The sequence below is a fragment of the Macrotis lagotis genome, chromosome 1 (assembly GCF_037893015.1).
Source record: "Macrotis lagotis isolate mMagLag1 chromosome 1, bilby.v1.9.chrom.fasta, whole genome shotgun sequence".
NCBI classification, from domain to species: domain Eukaryota; kingdom Metazoa; phylum Chordata; class Mammalia; order Peramelemorphia; family Peramelidae; genus Macrotis; species Macrotis lagotis.
In genome coordinates this window covers 650,810,774-650,824,292 of record NC_133658.1, presented here as the reverse complement: position 1 = coordinate 650,824,292, position 13,519 = coordinate 650,810,774, and the positions used below count along the sequence as shown (strand labels likewise).

General features: G+C 36.9%; 1 protein-coding gene across 2 annotated transcripts in view; it reads left to right on the top strand.

The window, feature by feature from the left end:
* SPATS2L (spermatogenesis associated serine rich 2 like) overlaps positions 1-13,519 on the top strand; it is a 334,205-nt gene that overhangs the window by 243,526 nt on the left and 77,160 nt on the right. For both annotated transcript variants that reach the window (XM_074215357.1, XM_074215358.1), the window contains exon 3: positions 11,620-11,728. In XM_074215357.1, coding sequence (XP_074071458.1) covers positions 11,620-11,728 — 109 coding nt within the window. The remainder of the gene's footprint in view (positions 1-11,619; positions 11,729-13,519) is intronic.

Below are 13,519 nucleotides of genomic sequence, written 5' to 3'. Positions count from 1 at the left end.
CTGAATTCCTGCAATGAAAAGGTTAATTTTGGCTTGTCACCTTGGTTTTAATTTAATCCAAAAATGCAAACCAAGTAGGACATGACAACACCTCATGCACATCTGCTTGCTGGTGGAGAGTAGATGCCCAGAAAAGGCAATTAAATTGTTGTATTATCCTTGGTGCAAGAGTATTAGACTGCAAAGAGCATTTTCCTCCTCAAAAAGATTCAGAGGAGGACTGCCTTCATTAATGTGTAGATAATATTAGAGGAACAGCAACTGAAGCAAAACATACACAGATGAGCTGCTTTTAAGGAATCTGTAAATAGTTCAACATTTGAAAAATGCTGAACTAACCAAGGTGATTATGAATTTCCTTTCAAAATGGTAGTAAGAGTGGAACCTAGAAATGACTCTTCATACATTCCTCATTGATGTGAAAAGTAGGCTTGCTAGATGGTGAATTGTTTTCCTTACTCTGATGATAATATTGAAGATGGAGCTATTTAATAATGTGACATATAGAATGTACTCAGTGACGGAAATTTGCTGAGCAAGTGGCTACCCAAGAAAAATGGAAAATAATATCTATTTTAGGAGGTACAGGAACTGAGTCTGGAATTTCACTTGTAAGGGTAAGGGGAAGAAAAAGGAAGAAGCATTTTTATAGCTCCTATTATGTGTTAGGCACTATTCTTTACAAATATGATCTCATTTGATCCTTACAACATCTTTTCCATTTTACATTTGAGGAAAATTAAGCAAATAGGTTAAGTGACTGGCCCAGGTCATTAAGCTAACAAGTATCTGAGGCTAAATTTGAACTCAAGTCTTTCTGACTCCAGAGAAATATAGAAAACTCTCCCTACTCATGCAAGTAAGCACCTCCTCTGAAACTTAGTCTTAGAGAGTTACCTAAAACACTGAGAAGGTAAATTACTTGCCCAGAATCACAGAGTCAGTGTGTATCAGGAACAGAATTTGAACCTGTCTTCTACTATACTTTGTTTCCTCTCATGCTCATTTGAATATCCTACAAAAATCCTTGAATAGGAATTTTTTCAGTAATAAACAAATTTAGCTTTTTTGTGAAAATTCCTCAAACTCTGCCATTGAAGTGCAAAGAATCAAAAGTGTGTATAATTTTTAGGTTGATTTGTAACCATCATTTTGACTTTGTAGATATTTGCTGTTGGAAAGGTTCTAAGAACCCTATAAATATTTTGTAGCCCTACTATGTTGATTATCTTAAATCAAAGTAATATATGCAGCACAATTGAATATTCTAGGTTTCTCTACCACAAGTAATTAGCTAATAGATTAGAGATGGACTAAAAAAAGATTAAATTGACCAAAAGTCAGCATCATGAAAACTCAGTGGCTACAGAGAATTTTTAAAGGGAATATCACAAAACTAGCCTTGGTGAAAAAAAAAAGTATACTTAAGGAAACCTAAGAATGACTTTTAAGTGAGATATCTTAAGAATAAGTCATTTCAATTTAAACCAACCAGTATTTATTAAGTGACTTTTATGCGCAAGGTACTGTGGATATAGAAATTTTAAAAATGCTGTCACTTCAGCTCACATAGGTTAGAATCTACTGGTGAATCAAATGGGTAATGAAAGAAGGGACCTGGATACACTGATGAGTATATTACAAAAATGTGCGGCTAGGTGGCGTAGTGGATAAAAGCACCAGCCTTGGAGTCAGGAGTACCTGGGTTCAAATCCGGTCTCAGACATTTAATTATTACCTAGTTGTGTGGCCTTGGGCAAGCCACTTAACCTGTTTGCCTTGCAAAAAGCCTAAAAAAAAATGTGTACTTAGGATATTGAAGAGACCAAAAGGCACAATAAATATCTTATTATTCAAGGCAGAATAAATGCCAGTAGGAAAAACATAGAGAAAAAGAAGAAAAAGCAGACAAAGCATAGAGCAGAAAAAGAAAAAGGAATTGGAGATTGAAACATCAAAATATAAAATCTGGACAACTTCAGGCTCAAAGGCAAATTTCTAAAAAGTAGTCCAAAATTAAAATAGTGAAATCAACATTTGGAATCTTAAATTTTAAGGACAAAATTTAAGTTGGAGGCAAAAAGCAAGTTTTGAAAAGGTAAAAAGCAAGTTAAAATAAAGTTATCAGACTCTTGTCTGTTTGGGTCTAAGTTACTGTTGAATTTTCTAAGATCCCAAAATACTTTAGAAATATACTGAAAGTCAATTTTCAATAAATTTCTATAAGTGTAAAAATCTACTAGACCATTTTGGCATGTATCTGTTAAGAATGGAGTAATTCTTTTGAATTAAAGGCATAGATAATAATACACACTTAAGGTAGAATGAAAAACAGGAACAAACTTGATGAATAACCATGATTTTCAAAAGTTCTTATGATATATAATACACATGTACATCATTACACATTATTATATATTGTTAGAGGCAGTAGGTTATAGTGACTAGAAGACTCGTCTCAGAGTCAGAAAGTCAAGGAGTCAAGTTCTCTTTTGAACACACATGGTCTTTGGGATCCCAGACAAGTCACAACCTTTCAGTGCCCCTAGACAGTTCTCTAAGATTATAAGTCACACGTAAGTTAACAAGTAGCACTACTAGAAAGAATTTTTTATGGGGTTCCCCGCATCAGTAAAATCAAGGACCTTCCTGTTTCTCATTCATGGAACTTTTCCAGTACATTGAGGCTATAGAAGTGACTTAGGTGGTACAGCGGTTAGAGCATTGGACATGGGGTCAGCAAGACCTCAGGTTGCATCCAACTTCAGACACTTCTCAACTTTGTGAAACTGGGCTAGTCATTTTTTAAATAAGACAATGAGATTAAATGACTTGCCCAAGATCACACAGCTAAGTAATTATTAAGTGTCTGGGGCTGTATTGGAACCTAGGTCCTGACTCCAGGGCTGTTGCTCTATCCACTACGCCACCTAGCCACCCCCCGAGTCACTTCTTAACAAAAAGCTGTTGATACTTTCTTTTTCTTACATCACCATAGAACTTTATATCAATCCTTCCAGAGAGCCATTCCATAACAGGTCATTTTTTTTAAGAGAAGGAAACAGTTAGCATTGTGTGATACATTGAAAGTCTCAAAACATATGCAATATGTAATACCTCTGGACCTTACACCTTCACAAAAGGGTAGGTGGGGGGTATCTTCTCTTAGTTTCCACTTTATTACATTGTACTTTTGATTTTTTGGTGTGATTTTTTTTTTGATTTTTACAAGGCAAATGGGGTTAAGTGGCTTTCCCAAGGCCACACAGCTAGGTAATTATTGTCTGAGATCAGATTTGAACCCAGGTACTCCTGACTCCAGGGCCGGTGCTTATCCACTGCGCCACCTAGCTGCCCTTTGGTGCGATTCTTAACATTTATGTTAAGTCATAATTTCTTGTTTTTCTTGACTGCTTACTTCATCTTGCATCAGTTTGTAAAGATCTTTCCATGCTTCTCTATGTTCATCCTTTCTGTCATTTTATACAGCACAGTAATATTATATCATACTCATGTATCATAATTTGTTAACTATTACTTAACTAATGTGTATCTTCTTTGTTTCCAATTCTTAGCTAACTCAAGTGCTATAATAAATATTTTGGTGGATAAAGGAACGTTTTCTTATTGATAACCTCTCTGGTATATAGCAAGGGCGAGTTATTTAACCTCTTCCCTCGGTTTCCTCTACTATAAAAAGGGAATGATAATAGCATCTCCTTCTCAGAGTTGTTGGAGGGATCAAATAAGATAATTTTTAAGTCCTTAGTTACCTGCCACAGAGTGATGATTGGCCTTCATTCTCAAAGAAGACCATGATATCAGGGAGGTGATGCCATGATAAGCACATGAATTGGATTTGAATGAGGGGGCTAGTGCCAAGTCACCAACCTCACTTTTTCTTCAGAGACATCTGGATCCAGTGGTCAGATATGAAGCAGGATGACTGGAGACGGCCTTGGATGCGAGGCAGACAGGGTTAGTGACTTGTCCAAGGTTACCCTGCTAGTAGGTGTCAAGTGTCTGAAGCTGTATTCAAACTCCCATTGTTCTGACTCCAGTGCTAGTTCTCTATCTGTTGTGTCTTAGCTGCCTTCTGCCACACAGTAGGCACTTACTAAATACTTGTTTCCTCCTGTCTTTCCATTCATTCAGCAAGCATTTATTTGCCTGCTTTGTGTCAGATAATAATGAGCTTGTTACTTAAATTACAGAAACAAAAAAATTATCCCTGCTGTCAATTTCTATTCTATATTATTTTCTTTATTATTTATATAATAACATATTATTTACATATATGATAAATGTATTGTTCTATAATATTCTTTTGGTGAACACAATGTCTTCACATAAAAGTTAATGCAAAAATAGATTATTTCAGGGGACACTGACAACTTGGAGGGACTAGGAGGGATCTTATGTAGGGAATGGCATTTGTGAGGAGATGAAAGAAGCTGAGGATTCTAAGAATTACAGCTGAGAAGGGGAAGTGTGGAGAGAGAGACCGACAGGCAAGCAGGGAGAGGGAGAGGGGGAGAGAGAGACAGACAGACAGACAGACACAGAGAGACAGAGATAGAGACAGACAGACATGGTGGGGGGAGGAGAAGGGATGTCATGTAAGAAAACCAGCAGTTAGGGGAGCTTGGCTGGAAATCAGAACAGTCGGCCTCAGCAGCAGCATCCTAGACTGAAGAGCCCAGCTCTGCACTGCAGCCTCACTAGAACACTGTCCCTGTCATCCAGAATCACCTTGTGAGAAAAACTTACAGGCTTAAATAATTTAAACTTTTTATCAGGATTTCTGCTCTTAGCAAATGTACTGAGGTGGTGTGAGACTCCTTTGTGTAGTATTCAGAGAAGCAAGGATTGCCCCAAAGAAGAGCAAAGCTGGCTGGGGCACCTCCAGCATTTTGTCCAACTTCATTGTTTTGCACCTAAGGATGGGGAATTGATATGTCCAATAGGTATATAGAAGCCTTATACAAGCATATATAAGTATGCATATACTAATTTGTATAATCTTATCCATTATTCACTCATGAACCAGATCTTTGTTGGCCCCATTTGAGGTTTTCTTTGCAAAGATACTGGGTTGCTATTTCCTTGTCCTGCTCATTTTTCCAGATGAGGAAACCAAGGCAAACAGCCCAGGGTCACAAAGCCAGTGAGTTCGAGGCCAGATTTGATCTCAGTAAGATAAGTCTCCCTGACTCCAGGCCAAGCCCTCTATCCTCTGCGTCACCCAGCTGCCCTAGTTTGCTTTGTAATCCTATGTATTTTATTTTAAGCACTGAAAAACATTTACCAAACTGCCAAAGTAGTCCTTGACACAAAGAGGTTAAGAACCACTCCTCTCAATATCTCCATAAAGATGCATAGTTTTAAATATCAAGATTGACAAAGAGAACCACTTCCTTCACTCTGGCCAAGCCTGAGTGATTAAAATAGAAATAAATCTTTCCAGAGAAATTCATTAGAGTTCAAAGCTGCTGTGGATTATCCAAAGTTATATAGCATCTTGGTTTAGTTTTGTTTCTTTAGAGCTTGGAATTTCTCTTTTAATTAAATATCTTCCTCTGGGAATTGAGTGTAGTATGCTCAGTTAGGTGTGACTAGCAAAACTCAGTTAATAACCTCAAAATCTGAAAGAGGGAGGTATCTAATACAGCAATGAGGAAAGAGACAGAAAAAGGGGTGGAAAAAATGTGCTCTATATGCAAATCTGACTGCTGATGTGGAAAAAAGGAGGATAGGCTAGACTTTTTAAAAAAAAAAACTCCTAACATTAATCAAATAAATTAACCAAAACAATAGCATTTTAAAGCATCTGGGATATTCAGAAGAGACGGTCATAATGTTGATAATTATTAAAGACTTTACATAAGACAAACCAAAGGGTAGTGACTTGAAACACCAGAATCAGCTTTAACAAAGAACTCTATTATTATTACTAAGTGTAAATTAACTTCAGAATGTGGGTAATTAGCTAGTAGATTAATGTTATTGTGAAACATACTTGGCTAATGATTTTTCTTATTTGGTTAGACTGCAGGATCTCAGAATTTCAGAGTTGGAAGGGACCTTAGCAGTAATTTAGTACAGCGCCTATTTGAAGCCCAAACTTTTCCATATCGCTAACAAGCCAGAAAGAATATGATAGAGTAATATAGAATTCCTGAGCTGGAAGGGAAGGAACTTAGAAATTATCTAAATCAATTCTCTTATTTTACAGATGGGAAAAATGAGGCAGAGATGTTAAGGTATTTAACTAAGTTCACTAAACTTCTGCTTGCATACCTGCAATGATGAACAGCTTACTACTTCCCAAAAAGCAGCTTATTTCACTTTTGGACAGTACTAATTGTTAGTAAATTTTTCTTTATTTATAATGAGATTTGTCTCCTTACATTTACTGATCTTAGTTCTGACTGATTTCCTTTCCCCATCCCATTTCCATTTTTCCTTCTTGTATAGTCTTGGTCAAGAAACTCTGTGATGGATTTAGATTTCTAAACACTATAATTTCTTCTAAATCTGTAAACTAACTAGAAATACTGATGAATAGAATTTGCCTTTCTGGAAAAATAGGAGAATGAGCATACAGGATAATTCAAGATAGGTGATAGGTGACACAGTGGTTAGAATGCTGGGTCTCAGGGTGGCTAGGTGGCGCAGTGGATAAAGCACCAGCCCTGGAGTCAGGAGTACCTGGGTTCAAATCCGATCTCAAACACTTAATAATTACCTAGCTGTGTGGCCTTGGGCAAGCCACTTAACCCCATTTGCCTTGCAAAAAAAAAACCCCTAAAAAAGAATGCTGGGTCTGGAGTCACAAAGACTGATCTTTGGGAGTTCAAATCTGGTCTCAGACAATTAACAGCTGTGTGACCCTGGGCAAATCATTTTAACCCTCTTTGCCTAAGTTTCCTTACCTGTCAAATGAATCAGAGAAGGAAACCAGAAACCGCTGCAGTATCTATCAAGAAAAACCCCAATGGGAATCACAAAGTTAGACATGATTTAAATAACTGAACAACATATTTCAAAAGAGATGAAATACTGGAGGAGAAAGAAAGATAAAAAGGAGGCTAGAAGAAAAGGCCCACTTGGGTGAGGAGAAATGGAGTCTTTAAGGCAGTAAATTTAACAAAAATCCCCAAAAAGAGTGACAGAAGAGGAAGAAACCTTAGGGTACATACTCCCTGAGGGTTGGTTCTCAAGAGTGAACTGGGAAAGTGCCCTCCAAAGCATGCCCAGCCAGTAGAGGCTTCACAGTCAGATCTATCGTCTTCCTTGCACCTTTGATTATCACACCTACTTTGGCTAGTCCCTGGGTGCTTTCCTTTTTTTTTTTTAAACAAATGGCCGTGAGACTGACAGAATTGTGGTACATTGGAAAGAACACTGGATTTGAAGTCAGAGGATGTGAGTTCAAATTCCAGCTGTGATACTTTACTACCCTTGTGACTTTGGGCAAGTCATTTAATCTTCCTGGGCCTCATCTTTATTATAATGTTTGACTAGATAGTCTTTCAACTCTTGATCTATTCTCTTAGGACTGTATATGGTATCAGTCTTCTCTGGATACACCCATTGTCTGAATTTTCCAACCTGGGGCCAAGTTCAGCAGCATAGAGATAGAGGAAGGCACCTTAGATTACAATGCATATAGCCTGGATAAGCCCGAAAGAAATTCCCATAATTTTACAGGCATACCTCATTTTATTATGTTTCACTTTATTGCACCTCACACAGATATTGCTTTTTTCATTTTTTTACAAATAGAAGACTTGTGGCAACAAACTGTAAGTCTATTTTTCCAATAGCAAATCAAGTCTCTGTGTCAATTTTGGTAATTCAATATTTCAAACTTTTTCATTAGTAGTATTATATTTTTATGGTGATCTGTGGTCCTTGGGCATTGATGTTACTATTGTAATTGTTTGGGGGTGCCATGAACCATGCCCATATAAGATGGCAAACTTAATCAATAAATGTTGTATGTCTTCTGAGTGTTCCAACAACCAGCTGCTGTTCCTGTCTCTCCCTCTCTCCTCGGGGCTTCCTTTTCCTTAAGACACAACAATATTGAAGAATATTAAATAAACTTAGTTGATAAAGCAATGGCAGGGTTTGAGAGAATTGACTTCAATTTTGAAAGTTCTGTTGTGGGCAAAATGCTGCCAAATAGCATCACATGCTATAGAGAAATCTTTCGTTTTTTTTTAAAAAAAAAGAGTCAATCAAAATGTGTCATTTTTTAAAAATGCCTCAGCCTTCAGCAAGCACCATTTTCTTCAGTCAGCAAGCATCAACAAAGGTGCAAGGCTCAAGTTTGGTTAGCATTTTTTTTTAGTAAAAGTATTTTTTAAATTAAGGTATGTACTTTTTTAAAGAAATGCTATTATTGCACACTTCATAGACTATAGCATAGTGGAAACATAACTTGTATATGTACTAGGAAATCAAAAACTTCGTGACTCATTTTATTGCAGTATCTGCTTTATTGTGGTGATCTTGGAGCTGAACTCTCACTGTCTCTTAGGTATACCTATAATGAGAATTGTCCAGATCCACGAGGACTAAGTGAATCTTATGTCTGCCCCAAATATTGCAATCATATGACAATAACTCTTTCTAGCATGCCAGGGCAAGGAGCATTGATAACAAAGATGACTTTTTTTTCCTTCCCCTGGCTCTTATCCCTTGTCTGGCAGGTGAAAGATGAAATGACTGAGTAAACAAAGGTTCAATCTTCTGAATGTATCAATTTATTAGGCAATGCATGGCAATTGACCAATGAACCAGAACCAGCTTTCTTCAACTCAGACCATGAGGGAAGACAGAGTTTGTATACACTTTTAAGAATTAATCAAATAAGATTAATTAATTAAAAGGAAACAAATATGACATCAGATAATTTGATTTCTAATTGGAGGGAGAGATGAACAAAGGCAATTCCCTGAATTCAGAAAAAGATGTCCCACTCTATGTGTCTATAAATAATTAAAGAAATATGGAAACAATAACTGATTAATCAGTACAAGGTCAGTTTTCAGGTAAGACCCATGGGCTGCCCGAAATGTACAATTGTGAGGAAATTCCTTGCATTAGTCTTTGGATCTGGCTGGATTTCGGGTCAGCATAAGGCAGGTGGGGGTGGTCCAGCTCCCCAGAGGTGAAGGACTGGGCTCAAACAATGTCATAATGTTTGCTCTCAATTCTCACAGTGAAGAAAGTTTTTCTCCCAAGATAAAAATTGGACTAGATCCATAATTGAGTCACAAGTCAGAGTCAGTGTGATTCACCCAATTTCCACAATTAACCTCTTGCTGTCCTAATATCCTCAATTCCCCCACTCCCTACCATTGTCCCCTACCACCACCACCATTAATTGTTTGAGTGAGAAAAGTGGTGAGCAAAAGCAGTAGGAATTGAACTGCTCAGTGGGAATTGGTACAACAGATATATGCATGCTGTCTGTCTCTTTTTGTCATTTTGCTGCTTGTTTGGGGATCTTGAGATTTCCAACTTTGTACTACCCTAAGGAAGAGAAAATGGCTTAGGAAGAAATAGCAGTGAAGCTGACCTTCTGGCACGGATTACTCACCACCACATTACCCTTTGGTAATAATCTCTGTGCCCGAGACCTCAAGTAGTTTGGCAGCAAGCCCTAGACTTCTCCTGGGACATATGCAATAGGAAGGAGCACAAAGAGAAAGCCCTCCAGGAACACTAGATCCTTCCACCACCGTTGCTTCAGATTGATCGTGTCTTTTTTATCTTTTTCCTCCTCTTCACAACAACAAAATGATGTAGTTTGCTTTTGAATACATGTCACTTACTTTTATATGCCAGTTGCTAGCATCCCTAGAATGGGAGGCAGGTTGGCATCTCTTCAGGGATATCAGCGGCAGCTGCTTCTCTTCTGCCCCACTCCCCTTCCTTATTATGATAACAGATTGATTCCACAGTGGATGAGGCTTACATTGATTTCGTATGACTTGTTTATATTTCTCCTGCCACTCACATCATATGAGAACATCTCTTGACAGTTATAAAAATGTGTCTCTGGTAAGACCCAGATAGTGAACATTTATAAAGTTCAAAATTTAAAAAAAAAAACCTGCTTTATTATTTTACAATTTAATCCATTTAAGCACATATATATATATATATATATATAACATTATTTATACACACACACACACACACACACACACACACACACACACACTTATAGCACCCTGATAGAACCTTAGGGAGATAAAAGGATAAATATGACACAATCTGCTTGTCTAAATTCTTGATAGCCTGATATTTCCGCTGAATTCCACTTGTAGATTTCTGACTTTTAGCTGGACAGCTCTAATTAAATGTCCCAATGACACTTCAAACTTAACTGTCCAAAGCTAAAATTCATCATATTTTGCTAAGATATCTCTCACTTTTTCCGCAACTCACCCACCCACCACATGCTACCACCACCTTTCTCTTTGTCTCTCATTTAGCCTTTTGTAGTAGTCTCCTAACTGGGTTCTTTTTATTTAACCTCTCCACTTCCCAATTCCAGTAATTCTTCCTGTGTTTGAAATGATTTTTCTAATTCATAAGTACAATTAAATTCAAAAACCTTTGCTTTCCTGTCGTCCATCAGGTAAAATTCAAACCTTGTAAACTAGAAATTCAAGTTCTTCCCAGCCTGGTTCCAATTTCTCTGTTTCAATCTTATTTCATTTTCTTTCCCTTTGTACATTTTACATTCAAGCTCAACTGGAAACTAAATTCCTTTTGAGGAGTTCTGCTAGACCTTGTTTACTATTTTTTACCAATAATTGAATAAAACTCTATAAATGGTCTGTTTTTCAAATTTTCAAGTGCCATAAAGATAGAAGTATATACAAAAATATAATGGATGAAACACAATTCAGAAAGATCTTGGAAATTGGATATTCAGCATTTCATTCCCTTCAAACCCCTTCAGAACTTAACTGACTGGATTTCATAAGGCAAAATGACTACTCAAAGTCTTTCTAATTTGGTTGGACTGATCGGGCATCACATGGCAATTACATAACTTTTGAGAACTATAATTTGACTTTAGAGTTTGCTTTTAGTGAAAGCTACTGATGGCAAAGAGAATAAATTTCCATTTTTTGGATGCTTTATGTGTACCTAATGGCTTGAATGCTTAGTGTCATCTCAAGTTCATATTATATGTTTATTTGTTTATTTTATAAATCTACCAAAATCTGTGTGTCTTTTTACAAAGACACACATCTAGAACTCAATTTCCATACACGCGCGCGCACACACACACACACACACACACACACACGTATATAAATTGAGAATAATGGATTGGATCATCCCTAAAATATCTTCTAACTTTAAGTCTTATAATCCTCTGATCTGATCTATGGTATGAATTGAGTGAAGAAAAGGAAATAAGTAATCCAAATAAGTCAGTAAGTCAGTAATCATTATGTGAAATGCATTGGCCAGTAGATATTTCAAAGCATCCTCAAGGCTTCTTTGCATTTCTTTTCTATGTATATTTTTTTCTTTTTTGAGATTGAGGAAAATTATAATTATTTTCTTTTTTTCTCTCTCCAGATTTATGCAGTTCGATCAGTTGTTCCCAACAAAAGCAATAATGAAATAGTGCTGGTGCTACAACAATTTGATAATAATGTGGACAGAGCGGTTCAAGCCTTCATGGATGGTAAGCCTGAGTTTTTCATTGAGTCAAAGAGAGATCAAAACCAGTCATTATCTTGTAAGTTCTTTAAAAAAGATAATGCCTTATCGTCTGCTAGGGCCCATCACTGGGTCTTACAGATAATTGGTGCTTGCCTAATAAATGTTTATTGAATGAATGAAATCTGAATATTCATTGTTTTTCATTCTCTTAATTTTTCTTCTAATAAATTCTAAACCAGACTAACTGCTGCCTAATTTTTTCATAAGTTCTTTAGGTCCCTGACTCACTTTAAAAAAAGGTAAAAAAAGTGCTGAAAAACACTTTTCTTTCCTGGAAAAACCTTTAGATATTTTCTGTGAAAGGTAGCAGTTATAATCCTACTAATCATAGGCAATTCACCTGTCATGGAAATCAGACTTGACTGGCATTTTGACAATCAAGTCCATTCTCTACTAATGGTCATGGTGTCTTGTCGAGAATGACACTGATTAAATGGTTTCCTTTTTCATGGGAGGGACATATGCTTCATCCTGGACTACCAAGGTCATTCACCACATTTGGAGTTTAAAGCAAATGTAACCAGTTCTTATGACTGGGGTCTTTGCAATTGGAGCTTAAGGGGCTCCATAAACTTGTTTCTGATTTCTCCTATTTATAAAGTATGATTCTGTTATTCCCTACTCAAGCAAAACTTTTCTTATTTACATCCTACTTCTGTTCCCTACTGATCTCTCTAGGCCATGACTTCATAAATTTATGACTTCATAAATAAATATTAAATTCTATATGTGGCCCTTGACAAGTTTTTGTTGGGTGATGCAATTCTTCGAGCTAAAAGGTTTGGATACCCCTGCTTTAGACCTTTCCCCCCAACAGTTACAAATTAAAATAACAAGTTTTAACTTTGTGGCTATGAATAAAAAATCTTTAGAAAGATGGCAGCTTTTAAAATGTCAGTAGCTATAGCTATCTAAATTTAAAAAAAAAACGTATATTTTTATAGTCTTAAGTGTTGCAAAGCACTTATATTATCTTATTTATGTCTCACTAAAACACTGTGAGGTCGGTATTATTACTAGCCCCAATTTACAAATGAGGAAATTCAAGTTCAGAGAGCTTAAGTGACTTGCCCAACATTATCTAGGGTCAGAGGTGAGATTTGAACCCAGGTTTTTGAGGCTCCATATCCAGCTGTCATAGTAATACACCACCTTGTAGCCTCACAAACTGCTCATAGGATCAAAGGATACAGAACATATATTTGCCTGTTCTGTTTACCACTCTAGACCCCAGTTATCTGGTCCTAATGACAGCAGATGACCAGAGCCAGGCTCACAGGCCAGGTCCAAATGACTGGGGCAACTGAGAAGGTTAAGAGGACCACTCCTAGGGATCTTAATAGTCAAATAACTGCTATCACTAACTTGGGTCCCCTTCCACACTTCACTAGCTCTGTCGATTCCTATCTAGCTTTACATCCTTGTACTCTTTGCAGGAGAAATTGATGCTTCAAAAGGGGTCTGTTAAACCACTTTCCATACATTGGATTGATGTGGTTCCTCACCAATAGAGCTCCCAGACTCCCTACAGGAAGTGTTTTGAATGCGAAATGGTCCTTCTGAAAAGCATAGTAATTGATAGACTGTCACCAAATCAATTTGTATTTAAATAGTCTCCCATGAAAATTTGTCTCCCATGAAAATTTCACCTTGCCAATGTTGTTGCCTCATTAATAAAGCCCTCTGATTGCTAAGAAAACACTATTCCACTGGTTGGTGGACCAATAGAAATCCTCTTTAAAAAACACAAAGA